At 38.1% G+C, this 25,406-nt stretch overlaps 1 protein-coding gene across 3 annotated transcripts; it reads right to left on the reverse strand.

Moving 5' to 3' along the window:
- Nucleotides 1-863: 863 nt before the first annotated feature.
- Mdh1b (malate dehydrogenase 1B) lies at nucleotides 864-25,368 on the reverse strand. 3 transcript variants are annotated; one of them, XM_046463076.2, is made up of 12 exons: nucleotides 25,057-25,368; nucleotides 20,743-20,855; nucleotides 18,104-18,238; nucleotides 17,767-17,909; nucleotides 15,597-16,093; nucleotides 12,189-12,330; nucleotides 10,496-10,659; nucleotides 8,485-8,624; nucleotides 8,141-8,192; nucleotides 5,953-6,024; nucleotides 3,273-3,338; nucleotides 864-1,651 (listed from the first exon to the last, which is right to left on the reverse strand). In XM_046463076.2, the coding sequence occupies exons 1-12, from the start codon at nucleotides 25,076-25,078 to the stop codon at nucleotides 1,641-1,643; spliced, it is 1,557 nt and encodes a 518-aa protein (XP_046319032.1). In that variant the 5' UTR covers nucleotides 25,079-25,368; the 3' UTR covers nucleotides 864-1,640. The 3 variants fall into 3 exon arrangements, with proteins under 3 accessions (XP_046319032.1, XP_046319034.1, XP_046319033.1); XM_046463077.2 differs by lacking the exon at nucleotides 20,743-20,855 and having other exon boundaries at nucleotides 865-1,651; nucleotides 25,057-25,366; XM_046463078.2 differs by lacking the exons at nucleotides 18,104-18,238; nucleotides 20,743-20,855 and having other exon boundaries at nucleotides 25,057-25,367.
- Nucleotides 25,369-25,406: the final 38 nt, after the last annotated feature.

The following is a 25,406-nucleotide window of genomic DNA, read 5'->3' on the forward strand; positions in this document are numbered from 1 at the left end:
GTTCATATTTATGCTAGAAAGTACAGAATGCTAAGGATTGGAATGAATGTGTCTCAAGAGGACAAAATTGCCTGTCTCTCTCTAGTTTGATATTCATCAATTGCAGAAAAAAAACATTATCTGATTGGCTTGAGCTTAACAACTACTGGGAAAAATGTCTCTAAGTAGCAGGGCCACTATGATGAGAGGTAATGTGTGTTCATGGTTATATTCTGGTTCAGTTTTTTCCACCTTGTCCTGAGTGTTCTGTAATTCACATAACTGGTTCAAAGAAAATGGAACAGGAAGCTTTTCTTTGGCTTCTTGGTCTGAATCACATTTTTTAACCTAGCTCACTTTTACCATGAAAAAGTTCTGCAGCTAAAGAGCAACTGTCATGTGCCCAGCTATGTGTAGAGAATTCATTCAATTATTATTCTTTGTGGCCACACTACTTTGGCTAAGGAGTCCACAAAGAAAGGCAGGGGAAGTGCCAGTATATTAGAGCACAGACTGATGTCCTTAACACAGACATTGAAGTTTTCTTCACAATAACATCAAATAAAGTGCTAACCTTAAAGACAAGCAAAAATTAGTCATGGTTTTGAAATTATCCATTTTACTATATGCTGGTATAGAAACAATGTAGAGCCATGTGAACGTCTCCTGATTTTCAGAAAGCAATCTGGACCTTAAAAGCTGTTTAAAAAAGTATAGGAAAAGCACAGAAAACTTCAGTCTTTTATAATAAGAGTCTTGGACTTTCAAAAGTTTCTACCTGGCATTTGTTAGAAATTTTTAATAACAATTTTTTATTTCAAGCATGCAATTTTATGGTCAAAGTCTATGCTTTTCCTTCAAAATTCAGCTTATTAAGGCCATATCTGGTGTCAAAAATAAAAACCTATTCAATTGAAGCTAAAGACAAAAATACAATTTGTTGCAAAGACACTCATCTCAAGCAAATCCCAGAGAGCACAGCACATAGACAGGTCTGAAAGTACCAAACCTGACCAGCCCTGAAGATCTCATAGGCAGAATTTTGTGGTCTTTTTTAGTTCACTAATATTAATATCACTCAGACACAAACTTGCTCATTCATTTGTCTCAGTTCAAGTGTTTTTTAGAAAAGAAAGATCAAGTTAATAAATAAGTGGTCTCCTTGATTCTCTCCGGGAGGATATACAAGCAAAGATGCAATGATTGACAACCGTTTAAATGTTATTTTAAAAAAATAATATTTAACACCAAACTATTTGAGAAAATGCAAATATAAGCAAACATAGTAACGGATACAGGTACCACAAAATGATTGAACTCTTGACATTTTGTTCTATCAGTTTTATTTAATTGCCTAGAATAATATTATCTAAGACTGAAATGAATTCTTCAAAATTATTCTTTCTTAAATACTGACATTCACAGGTCTTTTTATATTTGTTGCGGTACCAAATAACTTCATTTTGGTCTAATTGAATCTGTTATAGTTCTGCAGTTTTGCCTTTGGAGTATGTACAAGAAAGAAAAACAAAAGATGTAACAATTTAAAAAATACATCAGGTAGGCTATGTTTTTTATTAGTTTTTCATTTTCTCCTCTCTTCATTCTATTTATTGGATTACTGTATTCAATCTGATTCAATGGCCAAGGGAGTCCATGTGTCAGGTAGATTCTATGGGGAAATAAAACCAGAAGATCATCATTAGATATTTTCATATATTTTTTTCAAAATATATTTTCATATATTTCAAAATGTATTCTGGCCTCTCTCCTGACCTTACACCATTTCCATGTGCAGTCTCTTTTGGCTCCTTTGTTTCTCATTGTGAATTATGTATGCAGATATATTCTCAGCTCCATTTCATCTCTAGGTTCTGCTTCTCCTGAATAGACCAATTCTAATTCTCTGTGCTTAACTCCATTCCAAAGTCCATCAGAATGAAAGGTGCACTAGATTGTGTCCATCTTATTGAACATTTGCATAAGTGTGGAGACTTGGGTGAACATCCTGATTGGTCAACTACAAAGAAATCTGTCTGCCTTGTTTTCATAAAATATCAGGAGAACTCAGTAACTTACTTTGGAAACTGGACTTGCAGATATATCTGGTCTGTTTTCTTCCTTATTCAGTCATTCATTCTGAGGGAAGGATTAGGGCTCTTGCTGTTATAGCTTTGGTTATAAAAGAGGGAAGCTAGGTTCCAGAAGAGTGGGCAAGTCAGGCTGAGTGCCTGGGGATGTGGGAGCAGGAAGAATTTAAAAAGAATTGCATAACAAGGAAACTGGATTTTCTATTGCCCAGTTCTGTTTGTAGAATAAGAAAATACTAATGTTTTGTCTACCCACCGACCATTTATGGGTTCTTGATTCTGACTTTCAGAGATGGTTTGAGGAATCAAATCTAAAAACTCTACTGCAGTAAGTAAAGAATTAACAAAATAGGTTTTAGCATTTAAAGCACATTGAGTTTTGCAGTTATTCTCATTTTCACCTATATTGTTCTTTTCACTCAAGTTTCTCTCAGTGCCTTTCCCTGAGAGGAGTTGTATGTTGTTAGACCACTTTTTTTTTTTTTTATGGAATCTCAATCTAAGACTATGGCTTGTATCCAGCCAAATAGCAGCTTTTAGCAACTTCCTGTGAAGCCATGGCCTCACAACAGAAATCACTGGGGAACATCTCAGTGTTTGCCAGCTTCTTTCTATTCAAAGAGGTAAAGAAGTAGTAAAAATGGAAGCAGACTAGATTATTATTATTATTTTGACATGTGATTTGTATAGGAAGATTCAGAAAATATGTGATCCTCTGCATACATATTTGCAAGTTATATATGTGATATAGACATTTATATGACAGAGAAAGGGGGTGGGCAATCACCAGATTTCCTTTCTTAGGAGAATTCTAACTTGGCTTTCTCAGTCTGTTCCTCTGACCCACTTTCCGAGAACTATCCTGTCTAGCCATATTGGCTATTTCAGCTTTGTAAAGAAGAATTAAGTAGAAAAAGGAAATGTGAAAAGGACAAGACACAAGGGGCCGGAGCTGAGGTTGGAGTATTTTGGGAGAGTCTGAAGTGAGTCTGAGATGGAAACAGTTTCAGTCTTAAACATAATTATTGACATTTTTATCCCCCCATTCAAAGTGTTTATGAAGTGTAAGAAAAGTAACAGAGAGCTTTTCAAAAATTGTTCTGTTTTTTTGGGCATGTTCTTCTGACCACCACATCTAAGACTGACTGATATGAGCCGTGAATATGAGCACCACAAAGATTGTCCACAGCCTCAGTGACTTACCGTCTGACAGCACTGCATCTTTTTCGTCATCTGGGGCTTGATCAGAAAATATGCTATCTTGATGGTCTGAAAGTAACATTAAAGAAAACACATTGGGTTTAGAATATAACCAACAGCCTATGAGATGTTCTAAGCCAGTGTTTTTCAAGGGTGGTAGACCAGGATCCACAGTCAAGAGTACATTTTATGTTATAGACCAGGACATACACTTTTATACATTAAAATGAAACAAAAATTATATAAAATAATATTATCTAATCTATACTTGTTTATTTTTTTCTTAAAAATCTTAGTTTGTTGGGGGCAAAAAGGACCTGGAATTTTTACTATTTTCTTATCAATTTTACAATATTTAGATGAAAAAAAATGCTAGTAATGAAATTGATTTCATTAGACACTAGTTTTTTTTTTTTTTTAAACAACCCAGTAAGGTTATGGAGGTTGTTTCCACAATATGGAAAGTATTATAGTAAGTGCCTCTTGATTTTCAACAAATAGCTCCCAAATCAACCTGAAATCTATGCTACTTTCTTTACTTTATCACTAATGAAGCTTTTGAGTCTTCATAAGAATATTACTTGGTACGAATTCTTAGTGCCTAGGATTTTAACTGGTAACTTAAATTCTATGTATTCTATGGAATTCACACTCTGAAATTTGGATTTTCTTCCTCTATCCTGGAAATCTGCCAGTCACCTTCCTTACAACAGAGCTTGTAGTTTCTCTCAGTTCCCTCTCAGTCCTTTCCTTGAGTGTTGCTTAATACCTATTGGGTCAACTAGAATGACAGTGCTGTTACTCAGATGCCCAGACGTAGCTCTAGCTAACGGGCCCTCTTGAGAGATCTCCTCGGGTTAGGACTGAGTTTACCAAGCTCATTTGGACAGTGATTTGGGATATGTAAAAATCCTCTATAGGGCCGATGATGCATCCAGAGTAGTTCTGTAAGCCATCTATCTCATGCTTTGTCCTGCCGTCCACCAGCCATACTGATAACCATACAGCTGAATAGTACATGGCCCCTCCTTATCTTACCGACTCCACTCATCCTTTTTACATTCTCTGCTTTAGCCCAGCTACCCTACTTCATATCTTCTGGAAACCATTTTATTTATTTATTTATTTATTTTTACGGCTCTAGGTTGGAAGTTCTGGTTAAGTCTTGATTTCCTGAAATGCCTCCTTTGCCACATTCCTTTCCCCTGGTGGATACTTTTACAACCTCCTAAGAAGAAGGTTCTCTCTAAATCAAATGAATGATCCCTACTCATCTTTCCAGAGCAGGTCTCATGTCATCTCTTCTGGAAAAGCTTTCCTAATATTATATTAGGAGACCCTAGGTCCTTCCACTTCACCCTGGACCTCCTACAATTTGATAGGATCTAAATGCTTGTGTTATCACTCCACCCCAATTCCTATGTTGAAACCTTAACCCCAATGTACTATACTAAAAGTGGGGCCTCTGAGAGGTGATTAAGTCATGAAGATAGTCCTCATGTATGGGATTATATCCTTATAAAACAGGCCCAAGGGAGCTTGTTTGTCCTTGTCTACCATGTGAGGACACAGTGAGAAGCACCATGTATGAACTCAGAAATGGAACCTAATCACACAACAAATGTGCCAATAAGGTTCTATTGTTACAAGCTATCCAGTTTGTTTATCTTTTGGTACTGGTGTTTGAACCCAGGGTCATTTAGCCACATCCCCAGGTCTTTTTATGTTTTATTTTGCGCCAGGGTCCTGCTGACTTGTTAAGGGCCTTACTAAGTTGCTGAGGCTGGCTTTGAACTCATGATTCTTCTGCTTCAGCCTCCTGAGACATTGGGATTACAGTCGTGTACCACTGCACCCAGCCAGCATATGGTATTTTGTTATAGCAGCCTGAACAAACTTAGACATCTCTCAGTGAGGTAATTTTCTCTTAGCTATTTCCTATGCTCCATGGTAAATACTTTTTAGGGCAGATGTTAACGTTTATTTTTATGTTCCTATCATATAGCACCCCTTCTCCCTCCCTCCCTCTTTCCCTTCCTTCTTTCCTTTCTTCCTCACTTTCTCCCTCCTTTCTTTCCTTCCTATGGGCAAAATACATATAACAGGAAATCTGCCTTAAAATTTTAAGGACACAGTTAACTATGTGTACATTGTGTGCAGCAGATCTCTGGAAGCTTTTCAACTTACATAACTGAACTAGCACAGTTTCTGAATAAATAAATGCCAATTTGTTTATCTTTAGCCATCTTAAGTCCCAGGTAGATTTCAAGTTTCTTTCTGCATCTTACATAAAGGATTCTTCCTTTCCTTGTGAGGTTTTAGAGAGTTACTTATTATGTACTTTCTTTCACCCTATGGTGCCCCAACTTAGTATGTTTTCTAATTCACTGAGTGTCCTGCACCTCAGAGTCTCAAGGCTCCTTTCCTCTACAGGGTTTGTGTGGCCAGCTTCCCTATTGTGTCCCCCAGCAACCAGAAAATAGAAGATGCACCACAAATTTTGGGTTATTTCCTCCAAAGTTTTAAATAAATTTTAAATATGATCTTATTTTTTAGTATGTGATAAGGGTGACAAATGACTTAACTCCCTTTTTGTAGTTAATGGATGATCAAATTCCTTTCTTTAAAATTTAATGTTAACCTTTAGATTAAAAAAGGCACCTTTTCCCTTACGTGTACCTACCATTTTGTTCTTCCTGTTTGTCATCTGTGCTGGCTAAGGAGAGCCTTCTATCTCTTAGGGATAATTCAGTTTCTAAAAGTCAGAAAGGTAAGCATTAAATTAATTGAAGAGATTAAAAAAAGTCATACACGAATCATATCAGTGATAAGTTACTAAGCAAAGATCTCCAAACTGTGAGTGTGCAATGCTCTGATTACTTCAATGCTCTAAGTTTGGGATCCCTGCAAAGGTCCAAAGGTAACAGAGTCAAGGTCAATCAAATACTCCTGCATGCACGCCTGCGCACACCAACCCACCCACCCACCCACCCCTTGACCTTTGTTAATAAGAACACAGCATATTATCAGGTCATTTTCTTTTTCAAGACTTTCTATAAGGCAAATATAGATGGGAAATGTAGGACCAGCTACAAGTCAATGGAGTCAAATTTAGGACAACAGTTTTATAGCTCTCTCTAATAAAAGGAATTTGAGTTCTAGTCTGCCAAATGCAGAAAGCCACCCAGAAAGCCTCTAAATTCTGGGAATAAGAGTTCTACACAACCCTCTGTGCCTGCACTTTCCACCTCTGCTCTGGGCTGCTTGGTTTGGACTGCTTCTTACTTGACCAACGGTCAGAATCGCTTCTGAATTCCCAAACCTTTCAGGAAATCCACGAGTTGTTTAACCAAAAGAAGCCAGAGTCCTCTGGGACTCCTCAGAGCCAACCCATCATCAAATCTTGATAATCACATCTAAAGATCTCTCCAATTGCTTTGCCTCTAGTCTTGGCTGTAAAGCTCTCTTCCTCATGTCACTGTGCCACCTCCTAACACCAGTCTTTTCGCAGACAGCCTTGCCTTATTCCAGCCCATTTTCCAAAGGAATCCCCACATGAGCAATTCCAGGGGCTCATCCTTCTCTCAACTACCCCTCTCTCATGCTCCTCTGCCACCTGCTCATGATCATGTTATTCTCTACCCAGAAGCCTCCCACAGCTCTTGGGTCCACACCTTATGGCTCTCTCCGTACCACCTCTTTAGGTTTTAGCCACATAAGCTTTTTCGCAGTTTTTTTTCCAAACAAGCTGATCTTTGCTTTTCTGCTTCAAGTTCTTTCCTTTTATCCTCAAGCCTCTCACAGCACAGCACTCTGTACTTCTCATTCCTAAGATGTACCACAATGGAGTCATTTATACATGTGGCCCCTTAGTGGACTGTAGGTTCCAAGAGAGCAAGATCATGTCTACTGTATCTATTATGTATTTCTAGCTCCTAGCACTGACTTACAGTTGGTAATCCATAAGTGATAGTGGAAGAAAATGTTGGACTCCAAAAAACATTTGGCTAAAGCTCTTCATGTACATTAATTTATTTCTACATGCCTATTTCCACAGATAAGGTGGGATTTTCTCTAAAGTAAAGGAAGAAAAGAGAGATGACAGCACTTCTTATGAGTTTCTGATTAGAGAAAATATCAATGAAAAAAATAAGCTTATTGAAATTTCCTGAGTTTAAATTATCTAAAAGTAAATATGGTGGTGTGGTTTAACTTATGTTTCCAAAAAGGTATGTTGCAGTTCTAACCCCTGTGAATGTGACTTTATTTGAAAATAGGGTCTTAGAAGATATAATCAATCTAAGATGTGGACTTACTGGATTAGGGTGAGTCCTAAATGCAATGACTGGCGTCCTCATAAGGAAAGACAGACTTAGAAACAAACACACAAAAGGAAGACACACATACAAGGAAAGTCAGGGATTAGAGTGGTACAGCTACAAGCCAAGAACACCAAGTGTTGGATCAGAAGCTAGAAGAGGTAAGGAAAATTCTTCCTAGAGCCTTCAAAGGGAACATGGCTCTACTGATGGCTGAATTTAGGTGTTCCAGTCCTTTGACTGTAAGCAAATAAATTCCTATTGTTTTAAGTCACACAGTTTGTGGTAGTTTGTTATAGTAGTTCTCAAAAACTAATTAATATATTATTCCCCAAAGTTATAAGGTCATGGCATTTTAAAGATATGATTTTCTTATCATTCTTCTGTTTTATTTCAAAAGATATACTGAACGTGGCAGTTTATTTTGTCAATAATTTGGTTTAAAAATAATAAAACATGGATTAGAGTCATCTATATTAACAGTAATTGTTGTAACAAGTATTTAATACTTTTTAATAGCAGTGCAACACAACACCACATTCAAGAGGTTACCTGAATGATATGGCTGAAAAGTCAGCATGTCTCCAAGTGCAACAAGTTTCTCCTGTTGACAAATTTTATAATCAGAGAATTAAATGACCATACTTACTTACTTATTATTTAAGAGAAAAGTGCTTTGATTTTTCATGTTAAATAAATGGTATTTTTAACATACCAGACGTTATATAATCAGATGAGTAGTGTTCTTCTGCAGATTTCTTCAAACTTTCATTGCCTCATTATTTTTAGGAATATGGTACAAACTGAACCCACAGAAAACCAATGTATGCTTTGCCCTGGGGGAATCAGTTTCAGCACTGTCAAAGTCAGTTTCCTTGAATGTACTCTGGCATTACCTGAATTAGATCACTTGTCATTCTGGTCATTATTTGTTGACTTATTTCAACATCTGGGAGATCTGTAAGAACCACCCATGTTCCATTCTCAAATTTCACAGGCATAGAAAAGACAATCCCTTCGGGAATACCAAACTGGCCTGTAGTGAGTAGATACAAAGAAAAGCAAAACAAAAGCATTCAGAAAAACAAACCCTATTAAGTGTTATAGAAAAGGACACACATAATAGACAACTTATAATGAGAATGGTGAACTAAATTTCTAGAAATTCCTCAAGGGAGGACTGAAGCACTCACTTTCTAAGTATTGGCTGAGCACCTGTTTAAGTGCTGACAGTACTCCCATCTCTAGTTCGAGATCTCCTATCCCAAGGGTTAATGCACTCTTTCCTTTCTAAATCTTGCCTGGATTCTTTGTATCTGTTTCCTACAACTTTTCCATGACTCCCTATAAAGCCCACGAGCAAAGTCATTTGTCCAATCTGGTCTTCCAGTCTTCTAGCCTACGATGGCCGTCTTATTGCCAGGGTAGAAGGACAGGGAAAGGAAAGAAGTGGGCAGGAAAGTTGGCTATTTCCTTGCAGTTTCCAGGACCTCATTTGAATGTGCTCTCTATAAAAAGATTGACATTCTTTATTACTAATTGAGCACCATTCAGATAAGATGACTACCTTTCTTTGATGCCTCAAATAAGAAAATGATTCCTGCCATTCTGGACACTGAAAATGTAGTCACTAGGATATCTTCTTCCCACTTTCATTTTTGAATGAAATTCCTAGAGATTAATTCAACTTTATTTCTATAAATAAAGCGTTTTAAGTACCCATTTTCCTACAAAGTCACATACAATGATTTAAAATCACACTGTGGCAATGTTCATGAATCTTAACCTCAATTGAATAAGATTCACTGAGTGTTTTCCATACAAAATGCTCCTATAGGAAGGTGTAGAAAGATGACCCAGACAAAGCCCCTGCCCTCAGAGTGCAGATTCTCAAGTAAAGGATACATATATAACTAAAAAGGCAGACTACAATATGCTCTCTGACAGATGAACAGAATACTACATGAGTATAGAGGAGAAGACAGATTAATTCTGACATGGGGAATTTGGAGAGATGTCTTCAAAATGCACTGAAGTCACTGGTACAAGGTGGAAGATGGTGATGATTCTGCTAATAACACAAGGAATGCAAGAGGTAGATCAGATTGGGAAGGAAGACAGTAAGTTCAGTTTGGTGTACGTTGGGTTGTGTTACGTGTGACAGCATAGTTACCTGCTAAACAGGTAGCCATATTTGGTAGGCTAGAACTCAGCAGAGGATCCCTGGCCCATAGCATTGAAGAAAATAAGCTTGCTAAGGGAGACAGGAAAACACAAAGGGAAGACATGCTTTAGGTAGAACTATAGAGGACAGAATATTAGCTATTCTCTTTCCTGTTTTGTAAAAATGACAGAAGATGGTTTTAGCTAGTGTTTATCTGCTAAATAGGTTTTAGTAGATTAAAACATTAAGGCTGTTGACATTTCTACTTAGTATTTGTGGACAGAGAGCAACCTTTTCACATTCTAGTGCTGCCTGGTCCTCTTGCACTCATTTGTATCCTACTCTGCATCTTTCTTCCCAGGGCTTCCCATAACCAGTGCTCTTCTCACTCTTGTCTTCCAGTTCAGCATCATTCAGACTTTGTGGCTTCCTGTAGTGAAGATGTCCATTATGAAGATGCCCTGTTTCTTCCTGTTCCCAGCCTAGAACTGACTTTGCTTTCCCTTTCTTGCCTTCATAAAACTGAGTGTGTCTGGCTGTCCTTTACTGTAGATTTCCAAGGAAGATGCCAGGTAAATTCCTAATGTGTTTCCAGTGCAGTCATACAAAATATTGTCAAGTTTTTGAATGAATAACTGTACAATGAATTATGGTAACATAAAAGTTCACAGAGGTTATAGACCATTTTAAGACCTAGACAAGAGGTTTTTAAATATTACAAGAAATGAAAAACCCAGATTTACCTTCACTCAGTACTCCTAAAGACACAATCTCCCCAGGTGGTGAGCCATGGTACCAATATTTCAACGTAGTGGCTATACTGTGTGAAGCTAAAATGCGTCCAAATTGTTTTCCCGTGGAGGTCAAACTTTTAATGGTCATCACAAATTCTCTTTTTACCCACTCACTGTAAGGAGAAAAAGAAACGATTTTACAATGGAGAGAGGAATGCAAATTACAAAAGATATTCTCTGGTTCAATGAAACTAAGTACTAGGAATTATATACATACTCAAGACTGAAATATGACTTCATATGCCCTTTCTTCAACTGACTTCAGTCCCCATAAAAAGTTGATGGAAAAATAATCAAGCATAGCAGAAAGGAATCCCAAAATTTCAAACTAACACCATGATAATATGAATATGGAACACAGAAAAGTGGCCAAATACTGCAGGGAAAATTACTTTCATTACAAAGAATTTATTCTATGTAGATGTTATTTTGGAACCAGTGATATCCTTCATTTAAAATAAAACAATTTCATGAAGCACTGAATTATTCATCTTGAGATTTAGGGAATAATTATGTTTTTATGATCTGAATCTAAACTCAGGGAATAGCCTAGCTTGGCTAGAACGAGTGCTAAAAGGCTGCCCCTGCTAATGGGTTAGCACATGACACAGCTCCATGCAACACTGGCCCTGTGTAGGCAGCACACAAGAGAAATCTGGCTCCAGAAGGGCAAACCGGGGACACATCATTCCAAGACACAGACCAAGTTCCTAGGTTGTGAGGAGGGGAAAGTGAGGGGAAATGGAAAGGATATGAGACAACTGGGAAAGTGTTGTAGAGTTTAGAAAAATGCTTCAAAGGCACTCCTGCTGGTGTCTCCTCTTCTGCCTCATCACAATGCTGGTGTTTCTTGTGCTTTACCTGGATTAATCCATTTCATGTTCCTAGCATTCTTGTATGGGCTATCTCATGTTACTGTTTCCATTTTGCAGATGGAGAAACTAAGGCATAAAGAGATTAAGTGATTTCTCAAAAGCCACACAGCTGATAGGTGGCTGAGAGTTCCAACCCAAGCAGCTTGATCCTGGGATTATGTGCCTCACCACCTCTCAGTTCTGCCTCTATTGGGACACAATACCCAGCATGGCCTGGTTTGCTTATTATCTTTAATTCCTCTTTCTTAAAATGCCTCAAATAATTTAAACTTGGATATATATCTGTCTTTACACTAAATAAGATTACCTTTACATATATTTGTTTTAGAGATAAGTTTAATGACGTAAATAAACTACTTTAAGGATCATCTGACATAAAAATCATAATTTCAAAATCAAATAAATTAGGATTGGGAGGGGCTGGGGATGTGGCTCAAGCGGTAGCGCGCTCGCCTGGCATGCGTGCGGCCTGGGATCGATCCTCAGCACCACATACAAAGAAAGATGCTGGTCCGCCGAAAACTGAAAAATAAATATTGAAATTCTCTCTCTCTCTCTCTCTCTCTTTAAAAAAAATTAGGATTGGGAGCAACTTGATGATATTCTGTAGAATTTTCTATGTTTGCCTTAAAAGAAAGCATGAACAAATATGAGTAAAAATATGAGTTAATTTTGCACAAAGATTTATGGATGCTTCTAAAGAAAGTAACAACTATCATACATTTATTTAACATTGTTGGTATACATCACTTAAAAATATACTGTACCTATCAAAAATCACATCTAAAACAGGGCGAGAAAATTCAGGAGGTCCCCAAATGGCACTGTCATATTTGTAAACCCGTGTTTTCCTCAGATCAACATAGTTATTTCCACTGATATTACCCCAAATTATCACATCTTTGATGCCTGGGAATAAAAATAAAAATAATCATAATAAATAATATCACAACATTAATACAAATATATTAACATAACATTATATAATATTAATATAAAAAATTACCTGAATCCTACTTTTGTCTATTTTAGAATGCTCCATTGGCTGTAAAATAAACTGGAGGGGGCTGGGGTTGTGGCTCAGCGGTAGAGCACTCACCTAGCACATGTGAGGCCCTGGGTTCGATCCTTAACACCACATAAAAATAAATAAATAAAAAATAAAGATATTGTGTCCCAAAAAATAAATAAAAAATAAATAAACTGGAGAGTATATTGCAAAAGGTGTGGATCATCTCCCTAATTATCAGCACTTGGCAATCACTAATAATGCTCTGTGAAGGTGTGGTATATGATTAAAATCAAGGAATACTGAAAGTTCCCTGAAAGAAACTGCTACTGAAAATTATATCACTGGGGTTGGTCCTGGATCTCTAGCAAGAGACAGGCAGGGAAGAAGAAGGTGGGAATGGAACTCAAGTAGACTCCCATCAATGCCTATCTCATCCTCTGACATTCTCTTTTATACCGAAATGGCTCATGACGTTGGAATAGCTACTTCTCCCTTCACTGCCCTACTCCCAAGAGATCTTATAATATGCACTTGGGTCCATCCATTAGCTGTATGATGTAGGAGCTTGGGTAGGGTAGGTAGTCAGGCTTTGGAGTTCATGATCCACACAGGAAATTATTCTCTAGCCCCAGGTAAACATAAGGTAGATTTTCTTCTTAGAGATTAAAGAAGACTTTTAATCTCACTGGGTCTCATTTTTCTTATGGCTCTGAGTCTCTTTATAGCTCTAAAAACCCTAAATTATGATTCAGAAAATTAGTGAACATCTGCTGCTTTTTGTCTCTCTTCCTCCTTCTTTTTTTCTTTAACAGTATCCTGGGTTTTCTTTAAATAATTACCCTTTCTTCAGTCTCAGTCCATATGGTTTGGATGGGGCTGTTGTTATTTCTTAGATCCAGCAATAGACATGAGATCCAGATTCTACTCTCTTGGACACAGTGACTGATTCAGAGAAAGGCATGTGGTCTGAACCTGGCCAATAAGTTTGTAGTCTTTTTGTACAAACCAGCAAGGAAGAAAGTCCTCTTTCTACTGGTTAGGTAAGTCATGAACTTGTGAGTTGAGGATGCCAGTGGCCATGTTGCTACACCTTAGAGCCTACCTTACAGTAAAACTAACTGAAGGATCAGCCAGAAAAAGAGACCAGCGATCCTGATGTCATCATTGGAGCCGCAGTGTTCAGCTATGCCTTAAAAAAAAAAAAAAAAACTATCACTTCAGGCACTTTGAGTTGACTTTCTATCACTTGTAACACAGGAGTACCAATTAAGACTACACATGGTCCGAGAACGTGTGAACTGAACTTAGGGATACGCTGAACCTGGTTTTAAGGAAAGGTTTGCCACTCTCTTGGCAGCTGCAACGATCCCTGAATGATTTCCTTAGTGGTTTCCCTCTTTCACATCATTTTGCTTAAGTGTTTTTACTTTTACTGGGTTCTCCTTGTTGTTTCACTGACAATTCCACTTCAATTACTATTTCTCTAATGTTTCTCCTTCCTCTTCCTGGCTTTCCTCTATTTTTATTTCTTTCTGCTCATCACATGCTTATTTGCTTTAAGTAGAGCAGAACTTATAATTATGGCACCAGCAGACCCATAAGACAGCACCTTTCTAGTTGAAAGCCTAGGCTACCAGCCCCCAACACATATGCCTCATTTAAAATTTTCTATCACTGCCTCTTCTTGACATTTTTCATCAGTGTATTATGAATCTTTTGTGATAAATCAGTGTCTACATATATAACTATAAGGTCAATGACAGAGATAAAATGGTTAGGAAATGTTTCATTTCCTATTGAATAATTTTAGCATTAGTCTGGTTGAGTTTTATCATGGAGGTTAGATACTAAAGATATGTATACAAGAATACAAGGAGTTATACTTCCTGGGGTTTCACTGGGAATAAACAGATAAAGCAGCACAGACTCTAATATCAGGGGCTCATTCAAGTCTTCCATGGCCTGGTTTAGGCATTCCAGGTTCACACTTCCTTGTGTTTCATTCTTATAAAGTCTTGTGCCTCCTTCCATTCTCAGTGTTGCAACTGCTCCATCTCTGGGCACAAAGAACTAAAATATGTCAGATGTGTTGTTGCCTTGAAAATATAACCATCCATTTTGTGATCCAGTTTCATCTTCAGATGGTTCTGATGTCTACCAGTTCAAAGATAATAGGAGCACTGACCAGATATTATAAGCCTACTGATAAAGTTAAACATCCTTGCAAATGTTACCATGTGCCAGGTATTCTTGCACACAGGTACTTTAGAAATATTATCTCATTGGATCCTTACATCTATTCTGAGAGGGAGGTGCTGTTAACATCCTCATTTTACATATGAGGAAACTGAGGAACAGCATGTTTGCTGAAGGTCACATGGATGGGAAGTGGGGCAAAGCCATTTTAACATAGCTCTAAACTTTTTTAAGCATTGATTACCTCAATTGACCATTATTGAGGAAAAATTGAATATTAGGCTTCAAATTATTATTTGACTAGTAAAAAAAACAAATATCTGTTCATTAATTTATTTTATTTTATTTATTTATATGAGGTGCTGAGAATTGAACCCAGTGCTTTACACATGATAGGCAAGCGTTCCATCACTGAGCTACAACCCCAGCCCATGTTCGTTAGTTTTTTATAATGAAGGACCAGGTCAATTGTAAAAGCTGGTTAAAAAAAAAAATGCCCAGTACAGTTGTCTCTGTTATCCAAGATTTTACTTTTCATGACTTCAGTTTCTCTCAATGAACTACAGTCTAAAAATACTAAATGGAAAATTCCAGAAATAATTCATGTTTTGGAGAACTTTTATTATAATATATTGTTATAATTATTCTATATTATCATTAGTTATTATTGTTAATTTTTTACTGTTCCTATTTTGTAAATTACACCTCATCAAGTATGTACATATAGAAATAAACAATATATGTAGGGTCTAGTACTATATGTGGTTTCAGGCACTCACTGGGGGTCCTAGAATATATTCCCTAACTAAGGCAGACTACTGTAGTTGGACTACTGTAGTTAAATAAGTTGTTAGTATCTACTTTCTACTTTTATTCTAGCTATCCAAGGGGATGCACCTTCTTCCTAGCTGCTTGAAATCCTGTTGTTTCAAAGCACAAACACAAACATCAGCAGGAGTTCACTCACATGAAGCAGTTGTTTTCAATTTTCTGGCTACTGCCGCTTTGGCTTGGCCTTCCACCCCCAGAGCCACCGCGATAATGTTGTGAGCGATGCTTGGGGCATTCATCATAAGCAAGACCGTTTTAAGATTCACAAAGGTTTTTCCTCCCACAATAACCCTGACAGATTCGTGAGCATTTTTCTCAATCAGGTGCCCGTAGAGACGACACAGTGGCACCTTGCTTCTCAGGCACTCTTCTAGACCATACACCTCCTCCTCGGTGCTGTCGTCAAGGACGATGACCACATGGGCCTGGTGGAAGGCGTATTTCTCCGTAGTACAGCTAGAGACACTGCGGAGGACAGGCGATGCCAGGTCCTGGGTCTCCATCACCAGGCTTTTGAGTAGTTCTTCCGACTGCTCCTTGTCAAACAGAGTTAGGCTAATTTCCGTCTGCATCCCAAACACTTCACCACTCATCAGTATGGGAAGGAGGTTGTAGCAGGCAGGAGAGGTTGCACTGATAAAAATGCAGAGTTGAATTGTGAATGGTTAGATCCTTTGCCCTCTTAAGCATTTATTCTTAATAGATATTTCTGCATTTGCATTGTGAGACGATTTAATATTTTTTAAGCATTCTACAGCTTCACAGACATTTTGAAGGCTAAAAATTGGAAATAGAACAATAAAATTTTCATTAATAACCCCTTGCTCTGGGTATCTGAAAACAATCTCAAGTAAGACATGTACCTGTGTAGTATGTTTTTCAAATAAAACAGAATTCCCCATATGCAGAAAGCAAAATTTCAAAGAGATATATCACACAATTTCAATTACACGTTTACATTTCTTCTTAAAAGAAAAAGACCTAAGTTTCAGTTAGCCACAGCTTTTTAAAATTTTATACACTTATCTATAAAGTAATGACTTTTTTTTTTTCTTTTTAGAAAGGACCATCTTTTCCAAATTTCCACAAAGACAAATCCTTGTAAAAATGTCTAGGATCAACACAGGCTGTGTATGGTATCTTTTTAACTGTATTTTGCAAGTATCTGGGTCTTCTATTTCTGTGATAATCAACTGTAGGGAGTTTGGAATTGCATCTGAGAATTTCTGGTGTTCACAACGGGCTTGGGGAGGGGTGCAACAGGAGTTTCAACAGTATCTATATCATTTTGATGCTCTTTAGATGTGGCATTTATTAAAGCTGGGTTATAGGATCATAGATGTTTACTAAACAATTTTCAATTCTTTGAGTATTTATAATATTTCAAAAAAACATCATCTTTAAAGTAAGTGCACATGTTAGGTACACACATACTTCTTACTCTACAGAAGGATAATGTGAGAGTCAGACTGAGGGGTGGGGAAAGGAGAGGGGGAGAGGGAGAGAGCAAGAAAGACAGAGACAATACAGAGATGAACGAGAGAGAGTACAGATGGATGGAACTGGAGAACATTATGCTAAATGAGATTAGTCAGACTCAAAAAGTCAAGGGTTGTATGTTTGCTCTCGTATGTGGAAGCTTGAGAGGAAAAGGAAATAAAAGGGATCTCATGAACATAGAAGGGAGACCAGTAGACTAGAGGAAGGGGCTGGGGAGGGGGAAAGGAGGACACAAGAGAATTAAACAGACTAAAATGTGAATTGTGCATGTATGAATGTATCACAATGAATGCCATTATTATGCAAAGCTATAATGCACCAATAAAAATCAAATTAAATCAAATCAAAGAAAGAGAGACAGTGACAGCAAAGACTGGATGTGTCCCAGACTGGGAGCAATGGCAAGCAAACTTGAGAAGGAAAAAAAAGAAGAAGAAATAAAGTGAGGGGAGTGGGGATACAGAAGGGGAGCACAAGAGGAGGAACCAAGGAAACCTAGCAAGTGGCAATGGTTAGAGAGGACCAGTGCCAGAGACAGAAATCTGGCAAAGCAGTCATACTATACAGTTAAGCGAGTGTGTGTGCATGTGTGTGTATGCACGCATATGTGTGAAATCTAGAACTCATACATGGGGTTACAATGGAGGACACACACACATATCTAACCATAAATGTGCATGCATGCTCCCAACACACATCTCAAACTTGATATTCAGGTCTTCTTCTATCATGAAATTAATCCCATCTCATTGTTCTTTCTAAAAATAAAAGCCAATATCCTAAATCCTAGTGTTTGACTATCTCACCTGGTGATCCAGACCTGCAAGGGGCTGATGAGATCTTTCTGGGTTTCCTTCTCCAGCTCTTTTTCTATATGTGCCTCCAGGTTCTCTTGAGCAATTACCATCATTAGCTCAGTCATCATGTTAGAGGTGACATCATAGTAAAGCTAAACATGGAGAATGAAAAAGTCTACCTCAGAAAATAGATCATCACCCAATAATGGTCATAATGGAAAATTTTTTCTAACTCAAAATAGACTAGAAAGAGAGAAGACAGAATATCCTGAAAATAAAACATTTAAAACATATAATAATGTAATACAATGATATATTTTTTGAACAGACAAGTTAATTTATGCACCTGAGCATGCTCCAGGAACTCATTATATCCTCCCAAAAGCAAACCCTTTCCTCCACGATCCAGCAGCTCTCTCCAGATAATGGGAGACTTTTTGTGATTCCACTTATTCTTTTCACACACACCTTTCAGCCATTCCTGTTGAATGACACTCCAAGAAAAATCATATATTAGATCTGCCCAAGAATTCAATTCAATACCAATTTGGATATCTTTAAACAGTAAAAAGTAAGTATAGAAAAATAATGATGATTTAAGTCACAAATTAATAAAAAAGAAAGAATAAATCTTCAAATTAATTAGTCAAATAAAATTACTGAAAGTTGGTCTTTTGGAAACCTGGAGTACAAATTTTTAATTTAAAGAGAGGCCAGATGTTCTAATTAGACTTATTTTTTAAAAGTGACTTATTTCCTCTGTATTCTTCTTATATATGACCTACTTCCAGTTTTAGGGACACATAAATTTTGATATTTATTTTCTGTGAACATTGTTTATATGGTTCAGACTGAATAAGCTAAAAGTCACTTGGGAGTATCTGCTAATATTTATCAGAAAAAGCTTAAATTACCATTTTCTGGTTTATGTATACTAGGCCTCCCAATGATAAGATCTGAGAAAGCTGGGCAGAGTGGTGCATACCTGTAATCCAGGGGCTTGGGAGGCTGAGGCAGGAGGATAGCAAGCTCAAAGCCAGCCTCAGCAACTTAGTGAGGCCCTAAGAAACTTAGGGAGATCCTGTCTTAAAGGGATAGGGATGTGGCTCAGTTGTTAAGTGCTCCTAGGTTCAATCCCAGTTCAAAAAAAAACCCAAAAAACAAAGATCTGAGAAGGCAGAAGAAAACATCTACTGTTAAAGAAATACTATAACTAACGCCAGGGGATGAAATAACAGTTGCAGTCTGCTCACAGAAGAGAGAAGTTATACAATAGCTCAAGAGAATGGGCTGCCACTCAGTAAAGTCTACCTAGTTATTGTGCTGCTAAATGTTCAGCAACAAAGACCAATGCGCTTTCACGGCAAATTGATCACACTGAACTCTTATCACCCTAAAGAGAGTAATGATTTATTTAGAATTGCATTTACATGTATTCTGGGTAAATAACTCCCTTTTCTACTCTTAGATCTTTGGCCAGTATGGATTAGGGCTTGCAAAATTACTTTGAATGAAAGGACTCAGTTTACAGCAGAGATGCAGTATTTAGCATGTAACCATGGGTTCCACAGCCCTTATCATATAACATATCACCCAGAATAACAGAGGGCAGGACAGGCCACCAAAGGTACAGGTGCTAGCTTAAAGACCGATACCTTGGAAGGATGGGGCATCTCTTTCAGGATGTTATACACATCATAAATCAATGTAATGTTTTGCCCTAATATGTAGAATACCTGAATCCAGGAACCAAGGAGTAGAATTAAGAGTGATCCTGCTTACCATCACCCCCAGGGACCCACTTGGGTAACCTGTGCTTCCATAGACTCTATTATTCTAGACTGTGTGAGATTCTAAATCCTAAATGGAGACTGTTTTTATCAAGGGAAACAGGAAGAGTACCACTAAATTTAAGCTATAGCTTCCATTAGTCACATTGAGCTCCTGTGCCAAGCAGCAGGCAAGGAGAGGAGTTGCCATGCTTGAAGGAATAATTACCCTGCTGCTGCTGAGCATACAGAGCAGCCATTCCCCAGCATAAGCAGTAAAGAATATTTAGGATCTAGGTTCCACTGGGGTGTCTTTGTTATTTCCCTGCTTGATTTTGACAGTAAATGAAAAAGTGTACCAATTCTATCTTGAAAATGGACTAGGAATCAGATCCCTTAAGGACACAGATTAGGTCACCACACCTAATAAGTCTCCTACACCAGTAGAGGATGAAGGGAATATATATGGATAGCAGAGAAGAGAGGTGACAAGAGTCAGTTTGGCTCTGAAAACTATGTGCAGTTGAAAATATAGGTCATTTGACTAATATTACTCCTGAAAAGTTTCTCTGGGGAAAGACATCAACCAGAATCCTGGAGGACCGATTACTAGATGGCATAAATTATTACATGGATCATATGGGTCCAAAGGCATAATGGGTGTATAAAGAGGATGCCATTGAGTCCAGCTTCTATCTTCATAACCAAAGCACCCAAAGCTTCTTCTCAAAGTCTGTTTATAAGGCAACTCAGTCACAAATATGGGTATTTCAAATACATAAGTCCTCCTCCTATTAAGAATCAGCTATATTAAGAGGCTGCTAAATACTATCCATTAAGCATTGGAAGAAAATGTACAGTTAACAAGTGTAATTTAAGCTAGCTGAATTCTTGGTTGGGCTAGTGATGGAAGAGCCAAACTTATTCTACTTATGGTTAGGTTTCATTTGTTCTACTAGGTATTATGGAAAAAGCAATGATGTTTTGAGACTGATAAGTAAGAGCTCGTTTTATAGTATTCAAACATCATTAGTACATGAACACTTATTATTGGAGGTCAATATGATACACTAGCTAATATTTAATCAAATTAAAATGTAATTTTATGCACATACAAGTTTAACAAATTAAGCACATGGGAGGTCCTGGGTTCAAGTCTTCTTAAAAAGACAAACAAGAAGAAGAAGAAGAAGAAGAAGAAGAAAAGGCATTTTACCTCCCAAACATCAGGATGTTGTGTAATTTTATATATCTGAAAATCAGGAAGATTCTTCTGTAAATAGTCTGCCAGAAGTTCTGTTTTTGCGTAATATGGACAATCTGCTCTACCTAAGAGAGTTCAAATGTTTTCTTTTATCACACAGAAATTATCATGAAATTATGGAATTAACCATAGTTATAATTTTATAACAAAATTATAGTATAAACTGCTATGACATAAATTTCTGATTTTTATTATATTATATTAAGAGGCTGCTAAGTACTATCAATTAAGCAATGAACTAATCACCAGAAGCCACTCAAAGCCAAAGGGTGAGGAGTGGTAATGAGGGAGGGCACCTGTGGATTTCATGTGTGACCCACAGTTAGAGGGGAGGGAGAAACTGAGGGAAACAGAAGAGTGTGGGATAACTTCTATTTTCTGATTTGGATAGAGGATTGTGGCTTTACTAGAGATAAATTATGGATAAGAAGTTTAATTTCAGACACGTGTAATTGGAGATATCTGTAATGTATTTAAGTGGGCACAACCAGCAGTTTGATATGTAAATCTCAAGTTCATGTGCTATATAAGGGTTTCAGACACACATTTTGCAGTCATTAATGGGTTAAATCCACCATAGGAAATAGGTATGGGTTTAAGACAGAGCAGGAGGCACAGGTAACAGGTGCTGAAACTTCTTTGTAACATTCTCCCTTAATTAATTCCAGTCACTAGTTCGTCAACAGCATGGGAACTCCCAAGTTATCAAGCTCCATCTGTCCATTAGCCTCTCTGTCTAGTTCAAATACCTTGCCCATCATTCTAAGGCTCATGATTTGAATAATCTGGGTCTTCTGTCCCAGGAAATCAGCTTGGTAAAAGTCCTTCACCTTCAATGAACTCAATTACCTGCCTTCTCTGTGCGTGGGTCCCATTTGCTAGTCACCACTGGAGAAACATGGTGGAACCAAGCAGAGGGACAACATTATAAATTCATGGTCACCAGACTTTATTAGCCCTCAACTATGCCTGGTGAGCTTTCTGCTTCCCTTACAAGCACTTATTTCTGTTCTCCACAGTGACTATTCCAAATTATGTCCATTTCCTCCAAATCTCTTCCCCAACCCCACAGTTTCTCTGCACTATCAGAAGATAGGGGCTAGAGATAAGGCCCAGTAGTGGAGTGTGAGCACATGTGAGGCCTGGGTTCAGTCCCCAGAACTGCATCAGAACAAAGAAAAAATAAACAGAAGGAGGAGGAGGAAGGAGGAGAACACTGACAACATTGATGATGGTAATAGACACCTTGCTTTCTACTTTATAAAAACCAAACCAAACTAAACAAAATGGACTCAGTGGGGAAATCCCTCAGACTTCTGCCATCACATCTGCAAGCCAGTCTGCATTTGGACTCCTCCTTTCCTCCTTTTCAATGAAAAAGGAATCCCTTCTCCTCTCTCTGTCTAATCCTACCACTTGAATCACTGCATCTTTTGCCCTCTAAGAAACCTTGCTGAACTGATTATCTTCCACAGATAGAATCTTATCTGTTTCTAATGCTCCCTTTACGACATACATACATATATTCAAGTTGTTTCTTGTGTGCTAAAAAATGCAACGTTCTATATGCCCTTCTATTAAAACTTCTTTTAAAAACACTGCATACTTGCCACCCTCAATTCTCCACTTTCATTTAGTTCTCATCCCACTGCCATCTAGCTTATCTGACAGTTCTCTCGGTTACTAGGGTCATCTGTGCCCTAGTATTTTTAAAATCCTTTTCTTGTTGTTGACCCTTAGGAGCCCTCACTACTGATACCCTCCTCCATTCTTTGAAAACACTAAATATAATGGGACATTCTGCAGGTTTTCCTTCTATCTCTCTGGCTGTTCTCTATACTTTGCAGGTCCTTATTCCCTTATTGACCCATTAAAAACATCAGTCTTCAAATGTCTTATCTTTGTACCCTACGTATTTTTCCTTGGTTTCATGTAGAAATCTGTATTTTCAGCTCAGACCTATCCCTATACCTACCTAGATGTCTATATATATCCTCCAGTATTCTCCCATCTCCTTCTAAATGTCTTATAGGTACTCAACATGTCTATGCTAGCTCCCTACCAAATGTGCTCCTTCTCCTATGTTCTTTTTATGTCCATCTCCCCAATTACTTAAGAATATTAAGACTATCTGGAGTATTAAGCCTATTCTTCTGCTCAATTTTTTCAAATGATTCCTAATAGACCCAGTTATCCAAACTATTGCTTGGGAATAATTTTTATTATTTCTTCTCCCTTACTTGATCTCCCCCAAACAATTAGACAATCAGTTGTATAGATTCTGCCTCCCTTATCTCTCTCCATTTCCATCTCTCACTTCTCTCCATTTCCATTGTCCACGGTGCTAGGGCAGGCTACCACCAATGTTTTTCTGATCTATAGTGCCAATCTCCTAATTTGTCTGTGGGCATTCAATCTTTCTCTCTCACACCATGTCCATAATGGTCAAACAGGCAAAAGGCAAATAGGCATGTTCTCCCTTTCCAAAAATCTTCCAGTCACTTTGGATAAAATCTAAACTACTAAATGTGGCTCAGAAGAATCTACATTATCTATCTCAGGCCTCAGCTTGAGACAGTCACTTCCTTACTCTTTGCTCCAGTCCTACTAAACTTATTTCAATTTTGTGCTAATTGTATATTCTCAAGTATCACCAAATTAGTTCTCCTCACTCCTATCTCACTCCCTGATACCCATGTTTAAATTGCTCTGCTCCACCCTATCTCTTCTCTTCTAGGTGACTTTCATCTTTCAGCTGTTTAAAATTGCTCCCTCTGGGAAGCCCTTACCTAAGATTCCTTGCCACCACTACTGAAGAACACTGCCTTGCAACTGTCATACACAAAACACTTTCTGTAAAATTTTCACTCTTTCAAACATATAGTCAATGCTCAAAAATATTCTTTTAATGAAGCAAAGGAAATAGATTTTAGGCAGATGGTAAATGTCAATTGTGTTCAATGTATCAAAGAAGTTGAATAAGACAAAGAATGAACAGCTTTAGTAAAAGTCATTGGTGACTTTGGTGGGGCAGTTTCCATAATGATACAGATTGAGTAAAGACAGACTGAGTGAAATGAAGGAATAAAAATAGAAGAGGAATCTACTCTTTTAAGAAACATGCTGAAGGCTCACCCGTGTAATTCCAGTTGACTTGGGAGGCTGAGGCAGGAAGATCATTAGTTAGAGAACATCCTCAGCAATTTATTGAGGCCCTAAGCAACTTAGTGAGAGCCTGTCTCTAAAAGGGCTTGGGGATGTAGCTCAGTGGTAAAGTGTCCCTGGGTTCAATCCACACTCTCAAAACGAACAAATTAAAAAAAGAAAGAAACTTGCTGAGAACAGGAGGAAACAGGTACAATATAAGCCCCCTCCATGGTTCTTTGCTGCCAGTCCACACTTCAGTCCCTCTCTCACCTTGCATTGCTGCCAAGATGGACTTCCTAAAATGCAAGCCTATTAGGATTCTCCTGTCTAAAAATTTTCGTAACTTTTTTTGAACTCCCCATTCGTTTCAAGACACAGTTCAAACATGTTTGCTAGGTGTATAGGAAGTGCAAAACAATTGCCCTTACCTGTCTAAGTAAGATTGTCTCTTGCTTCTGTAGATCTAATCCCAAAGACCCACATTCAGGTCCCCCATTAGACCATGAGGCTCTACCCTCTGCTTTTATCTGGAATGGCCTCCATATCCAAACCTTCACAACTCAGTTCCCCTAGTGAGTTCCTTGGGTCCCTATTACTACCACCCCCACCTCCAGATCTGGGGTGTATTCATCCAGAGGTAAGTGTACCACTCCCTCATTACATTAGTCACACCATATCAAAAGTACTTCATTATGTGCTTTTATCTCATGAGAACGAATACTCGCCGAAGAATGCCCCCCTCCCCCCAAAAAAAACCCCAACCAAAACCCAAACCAAAAACCTGTATTCCCTGTGTTCAGCTGTGCTTGGCAAACTGTCACAATCCAATAAACTCTTTGAAAAGCACAAGAAAGCCTGAGGTGGTCCGTAGAGGCTGGAGTTGTTAAAATACAAGCCAGTAAGATCAGTGTTCAATGAACTGAGGAAGTTGAATAAGACTAAGACGGACAGCTTTAGTAAAAGTCACTGGTAACTTCGGAGGGGACAGCTTCCATATGAGGCAAAAGTAGAAGTCAGATTGAGTGGAATTTAGGAACGAAGATAGAAGAGCAATCTACACTTGGGAGGAGAGTTGTTGGTATTTTGAGTCACCTGCGGGCGAGCGCGGGGATCACTCACCCGCAATCACGAATTTGGCCATGTTTAAAGAAACCTAGAGCTAGGGACCGCGGCGGCACGGTTTCTGGGCAACTCACGCCGCCAAGAGTGGCGCAGGCGCAGTCTGAGGCTGCCGCATTGAACTCCGCTGCCCAGCCAGATAGTTGGGCGTTCAAAGTTGTGACTTGAATGGGTCACTTTCAGTGTACGATCATATATTATCTTTATAAGCTCGGAGGTTTCTTCCACTCCTAGTTTCCATCTCTGCCTTCAATAAAACTAGTCATTCTTTTTGGTAGCCTTTTTTTTTTTCTCTCCAAAACATACCCTTCTGCAACAGCCAGGAACATATCCTTTTTGACCTGTAAGGG

Source organism: Marmota monax, unplaced genomic scaffold (assembly GCF_021218885.2).
Source record: "Marmota monax isolate L192 unplaced genomic scaffold, Marmota_monax_Labrador192_F-V1.1 WCK01_AAM20220418_F8-fsc00095, whole genome shotgun sequence".
Taxonomy (NCBI): Eukaryota; Metazoa; Chordata; class Mammalia; order Rodentia; family Sciuridae; genus Marmota; species Marmota monax.